The sequence below is a fragment of the Formica exsecta genome, unplaced genomic scaffold (genome assembly GCF_003651465.1).
Source record: "Formica exsecta isolate Colony F162 unplaced genomic scaffold, ASM365146v1 scaffold656, whole genome shotgun sequence".
Taxonomy (NCBI): domain Eukaryota; kingdom Metazoa; phylum Arthropoda; class Insecta; order Hymenoptera; family Formicidae; genus Formica; species Formica exsecta.
Window position 1 is genome coordinate 37,036 of NW_021853418.1, and position 6,464 is coordinate 43,499.

At 27.3% G+C, this 6,464-nt stretch overlaps 1 protein-coding gene and 1 pseudogene across 1 annotated transcript; one reads left to right on the top strand and one right to left on the bottom strand.

Annotated features, from left to right (window-relative positions):
• LOC115242859 overlaps positions 1-1,416 on the bottom strand; it is a 21,729-nt pseudogene extending 20,313 nt beyond the window's left edge.
• A 2,801-nt stretch (positions 1,417-4,217) lies between these two features.
• On the top strand, positions 4,218-5,861 carry LOC115242863. The gene is made up of 2 exons (XM_029819441.1): positions 4,218-4,864; positions 5,042-5,861. Exons 1-2 carry the CDS (start codon positions 4,691-4,693, stop codon positions 5,579-5,581), a joined length of 714 nt encoding a protein of 237 aa, XP_029675301.1. The 5' UTR covers positions 4,218-4,690; the 3' UTR covers positions 5,582-5,861.
• Positions 5,862-6,464: the final 603 nt, after the last annotated feature.

The following is a 6,464-nucleotide window of genomic DNA, read 5'->3' on the forward strand; positions in this document are numbered from 1 at the left end:
ATGCTAACAAGCGATCCGCCATATTGTCAAATGCAACGATATGTACATCGTTTTAGATTCTGGCTGGTTCATTTCAGTCATTTTATGAACTGTCTTTGTAGAACAGCCATTTATAGAAAATTAATAGGTAATTATATTATAATATTAATAAGTAATTATGTGTATTTCTAAATGAGAAAAAGCTTGAATGAACACTTGTTGTATTTATTACTTATTGTATTTATGAATACTTGTATTTATTACAATTAAGGTTTTATATTAAAAGTAACATAAATAAAATTTTTGAAAATAATGTTTGAAAACAAATAAAAATAAAGATAAACGTGAAAAAAAATTTTTAAGCACATTTATTATGACTATTTTATCAAATATAACATAAAGTAAAGTCGCTATAAACGCGCCGTTCATAAAATGACTAAAATGAACCAGCCAGAATCTAAAACAATGTACAAATCGTCGCGTTTGACAATGTGGCGGGTTGCTTGTTAGCGTTTTATAAAAAGACTAAAATTCTTAGCCAGATTGTAAAATATTTTATTTTCAACCATGACTTGAGAATATGGCTGCACTTTATAAAATGCATAGATGTTTTATAAAATGATGGATTATGTAATTTGGCTACGACATATACATGTTTATGTTAATGTAGCAAAACAAATCTTGTGGGAATTCTATCAAAAATATCTTGTGGGAGTATCTATTTTTGAAAAGTAACAACATTGAATATATATACAGGGTGTCCTAGACCACCCGTACACCCCTTTTCTTTCAAAAAAATAACTCAAAAAATACTTAATGAAAAAATACTTTAATATAGTGTTTTAAATAAAAAATAAATATTTAATAAATATTTTTTTGTGTATTGTAAAAAATATATGTATAAATTATATCATGAAAAAAAATTTTACAAGCATCCAAAAATTAATTTGCTATGACGTTTGCATTGGGATAATTTAATTTCTTTCGTAATCAAGATAATTTATTATGTAAATTATACACCTGTCAAAAAATTTACCTTAAAATAAAATCTTTTTAAATGCAAACAAAATATTGAGTGAAAATATATGCAGAATTTGTGAGAATATTATTTCGAACTTCGGCTTCGGAATAATTGATCGTCCTTTATATCAATTCGACGATCATCATTAGTATCACGATAATGATGCCCGTCCAGTTCCTTAAACGATTAATTCAATAAAGACGTATTCGCGGAGGTCCCTTTGTCCGTGGCCAAGAACCGACGAAAGTTAAGACGCGTCTAAATGGACATAAATTGGGACAAGCTCGCAATTTCGGCGCATCGGGAGTCATCTCTTCATCGTCCGCGATCTTGTTAAGCGCGGAGGAATCGGGCACGAGCACGTGAAAAACGGCGTTTCTCAATCCTGTTGTGCCTTCATACAATTCAGCTGACATAGACGAATTGCCTCATCGCCGGGACCGGGACGGATTCTGCAAGCGTTTATTCTACCGTTTGCCAGAATTTTAAGTCCGCGTTTCTCTTTCCGCAAACCTTCCGCCCGAACCGTTCTAGACTCTAGCGAAATTTTTTTATTTCTTTTCGATACTTCTTGTACCGTTTGATTCTTGTAAGATTCTTGCAAAAATGTCCGTGAGATGTATACATATATACAATACCCGCTATTTCTCTCCTTCTCCATCACTATAAAAAAAATTAATCTTTTACCCAAAATAAAAAAAAAAGAAGTCTAATTTATTCTTTGTGCAAGTGCAAGTAAAAGCCATGATTTTAATAAAAATATAATAAAAGAAATTTGCTGAGATGGCACGAGAAAGTAATGAAATCAACCGTTACTTTCTTCTGTTTAAAATGTTTCTCACAATTTCTCCTAAATATTAAGAATTTTTCCTAGACTATTTTCAGTATGATTTTCAGATTCAACAAGTGAAACTGAAAAAGAAGCGAATCCAACGATTCCTACGTGCTCCCTAAACTATCTGAAATGTTACCCTCCTTTTCTTATTCGTTTGTTGTATAGCAATATAAGAGAAAGTGAAAATCAGAAGAACAAAAGATCTCTTTGAAATAACGTTAGAACAAAGCCATGAGTCATAAACCTCGAGAACAGTGAAAAGAAATAGTCTCGAAATTCTTCTTCAAAGAATTATACATTCTTGCCTTGCCTTTTTAATTTTGTTGACCAATTAAAACCAAGAAATCTGTCTTCTTTATCCTGATTGGTAACTCTAATGTTTCGAAGCATTTCAAACACTGAACAAAATGCATTTTTAGTCTAGACATATCAAACGAAGTGGACGTTGCAGACGCATGACAGTCCTAGAAGTTAAAATAAACTTTGTGTGCTCATATTCGTGATTTGTTATATATATAAGTATATAAATAAAATTAGTGCTACAAAACTAGTAAATAACTAGACTCGTTGCCAGCTGTTTTGTATATCGTTGAATTTTTCCCGATGGCTACGATAACACACTTGCCCGACGATGTGATTATCATCATTCTAGAAAAGAAAAAACATCAGCTTGGAGGATATCGTGAATTTGGAGTCCACATGTAAAAGATTCCAGCAGATAACACTGCCCAACAAGTTTTGGGAAAGAAAATATTATCACAGGTATTTTTTTATTTATAAGGTCTTTATATAAATTTATTTGTACTTATTTTACACTTAGTCGATTTTCGTCACTCCAACAAAGCATCTCCGCAACAAAAAAAATAGTAAAAGAGTAAAGTTAAAATTATTATATTGTTACCTTATTAATTAAAATTGTGCGCGTACGCGTACGCGCGCCTGTTGAATTAATCCAAATTGAGCACGTTTCTGATATCATAATTTAATATAATCGTAGTAAAAAATTAAAATTTAGTAAAGCCAAAATCTTAACGCGTTTAAAGACTGAACGTGTCATGATAAGATATAGATTAATTCCAAGCTCCGCGTCATTTGATAAAGATAGTCTGCTATTGCTCGCAATTCATGACATTGCTCAATACCATTGTAGATTAAAAAGTGAAATTATAAAATTTTTCTCTTAATTTTTTTGTCTAGGCTTAATTATTATTTTAAATTATAAACACAAAAATTAATCTATTTTTTACTATTGCATAATGACACTTAAAATAATGTATCTTGTATTTTATACATAAATTATTTTAAATTATTAAAAATACAAATTTCAAAAAAGTTTATTGGTGTGTTAATAATCTTCTTATTTTTTAAAATTATTTTAGAGCTTTTTAATAAAAAAACTTTATTTTATAGTTTAAAACATGAAGAAACATGAAGAAAACAATTTTCTTGCATTTATTTGTTTTATGACTTTTAATTTGTTTCGAGATTCACTTATATAATATTATTTTTGACTTTTCTAAATAATTATATTCTTTGAGACTTATGATATAACGTATTTTCTTTTTGAAATTGTGTATGCAAATTTTATGCGTTTTACAGTTTTATAAAACAATATATGCTAATTTTAACTACTTGGAGATATTAAAGATTAAGTACTTTTTTTATTCTAAAATTTCCTTTCAGTTTTTATTTTTGTTTTAATGACACGTTTAAATTAAAAATATTTCTACACGTTTAATCTCGGTAACACATTGTATTATATGTATGTGTACAGATTATTAACCTTTTCTTCTATGATAATTACAAATCGGTTAAAAAAATTAAAATATATGGTAAATATAGCGAATAGGGGACCCAGCCCCAATGACCTTGACCTTGACATATGTTGTCAAGGACATAATTCTGAGTAACTTTTTCTTCTAATTTAATCGTCGCTCGTGGCTTATTCAGAATTATGTCCTTGATAACATATGTCAAGGTCAATGTCATTGGGGCTGGGTCCTTTATTCGCTATATTTACCTAAAAAATTCATACATATACTTTTGAAAGAGAATATAGTGATAAAATAAAATTTATAACTTATATCGTGGTGCTGTTTTATACAATTCTTGAAAATTGTCTATCTTATTTTTAGATGTCCTACTGCAAACAGAAAATATAATGTAGAGGAAAAGAAGAAAATTTTTGACTATTTAAATTTTGAAGAACAAATAAAAACAGGACTGAAATGTATAAAGAAGCTACAAAATTATGTATTTTTGATGTCAGAAAATAAGTTATGGGATACAAACAAAACAGAATTAAAATGTCTTTTACGTTTCATAGTTGAAGATTCTATGCTTTATTATTTTCTTTTGGATGAGCAAAAACGAATTATTCGTGCAGGATTACCATGGTAAAATTCAATAAATTAATAAATAATAATATTAAGTTGCTATTAACATTATAAATGTAAATATTGTACAGTTAATATGTAATTTTTTTTCAGGCTAAATGATTTGACATATAGATATAACTTTGACCTAATATTCAACTGTTTAAAACAATATCGATTTATATATAAGATATCCAAATTTATGAATAAGCCAAGGAAAACACTTTTTAAAAAGTTATATATTATCATAGAGCAAATCTATACACAGGTTGGGAATTTTTTCTAATAGTTTATATTAATTTTAACTGTTAATAAAAAGAACAAATTCTCAATTATAAAGATTATAGATCTAATAAATAATACATTACATCAAAAAGTCAATACATTTTATAATAAGCAATGAATGAAAGTAATAAACTTCTTTTTATTTATGTTCTTATTTGTAATCAAATTTTGTTTATGTATCTGTTTTTTTAGGAAATGCGATTAATGATAGCATATTCCAGTCAACTGACAAATAGGATGATGTACAAGTGGAAGTCAAATATTGTGTACGACATCATGTGTTACTTAAATTATGAAAATTCAATCAATTTTGAGCGACAAAATATAGATATTGAAGCTCAATACAGAAGCATTACAGAAACAATAGAGGTAATTTATTATACATCGTATAATGTATTATAATTAAATGCATATAAATAATAATCTATATAAAAAGATTATATTGATTATAAATTTATCTAAAACTTAGGTCATTACAATAGTTACAATAGTTTAGAAACGGCTTGATAAGATATCGGTTGAATCCTGCTATTATATTTTTCACAGATTGCAGTAGAAAAACCGGATAATACAAGAAATAAAAATATCAAATTTTCGATTGGAGAGATTGTAAAGCATTTATCGCAACCTAATTTCGCTCCTCCTAAAGAAAGCATTTATCACGAAGGCGTAATAATTGGATGGCATTCTAAATGTGATCCAAATTTCCAAGCAAAAATGAAGAAAACTCGTATGTTTCCATATCTATGCCATCACTACCAAAATCATCTCATCTGCACATGTGCATCTTGCATATGTTTCAATTCAAAATGTGTCAGTGACGAACAACCGCATTACATAATTCTCACTGAAAATGATAAAATATGTTACGTAAGAGAAGGTATGAGTATTAATAGCATTCTTATAAATCACATATGTTTTATGATCTCTTATCATTTTTGTAATGTAAAATTTATCTTTTTTATTTTAGATCATATAGAGATATGTTCACCAAAAAGAATTAATAATATAGAGATAGGACGATTTTTTTCTAGATTCCATGGTTTTTATTACGAACCAAATAAGAGCCTAGCAAACCGTTATTGAACAGTACCATTGCATTTTGCGACGTACTTCTTAGTCAATAATCTTGCTGATATTGTCATTGAATTAAATTTTATATTCAGATATTATACTAGAATTTATAAATGTTATATTGATATTATCTTTTAATTAGATAATTAATATGCAAGAATTTAAAAAAATTATTGTAAATAAAGATTTCAATGTTTTGTGAATAAGAAAACTTTTTCTGAAACATTTTTGTCTTTTAAGTCAAGATTATTATAATAATTGAAAATACTGTCAATTTAAAATTAAGAATATATTAGATTTTAACAAAATATAACAAAATTGATTAGCAAGCAATCGAAATTTTTTATTTGAAAATATGCACCGTTTTGTAAAATATTTAAGAAATTAGAATTATATAAAAAATGTAATATTTGAAAAGTTTTCTGAATAAAAAATTTTAAGACATCTCATAAATGCAGATTTTCGACAAGTCTTTTACATAAAAATGAAAAAAAAATTGTAAAAACGAAAAATTCAAGAATAAAAAGAAGTAAAAACAAACAAAAGAAGCATAACTCAAATTATTATATACAGCCAATTTCAGATAACAAAAGATCACAGAATTTTTAGAAAGCTATCAATTGCATGACAATCTATTCAAATTTTCATGTACATAAAATATGAATATTTGAAATCCGAAAATGATCAATTTAAACAAAGTAACATTGGAACGAAGGTATAAGACCAGAAATCTCAAAGACATTAAAACGTAAATGTTTAGAAAATTTTCTTCAAGAATTTATTCATTGTATCTTTATTCATTACTCATGACCAATCAGAACAAAGAAATCTTTATCCTTTTTTTTCTAATCGATCCGTCAAACAATCTGCAGCATTTATAACACACATGAAGTGC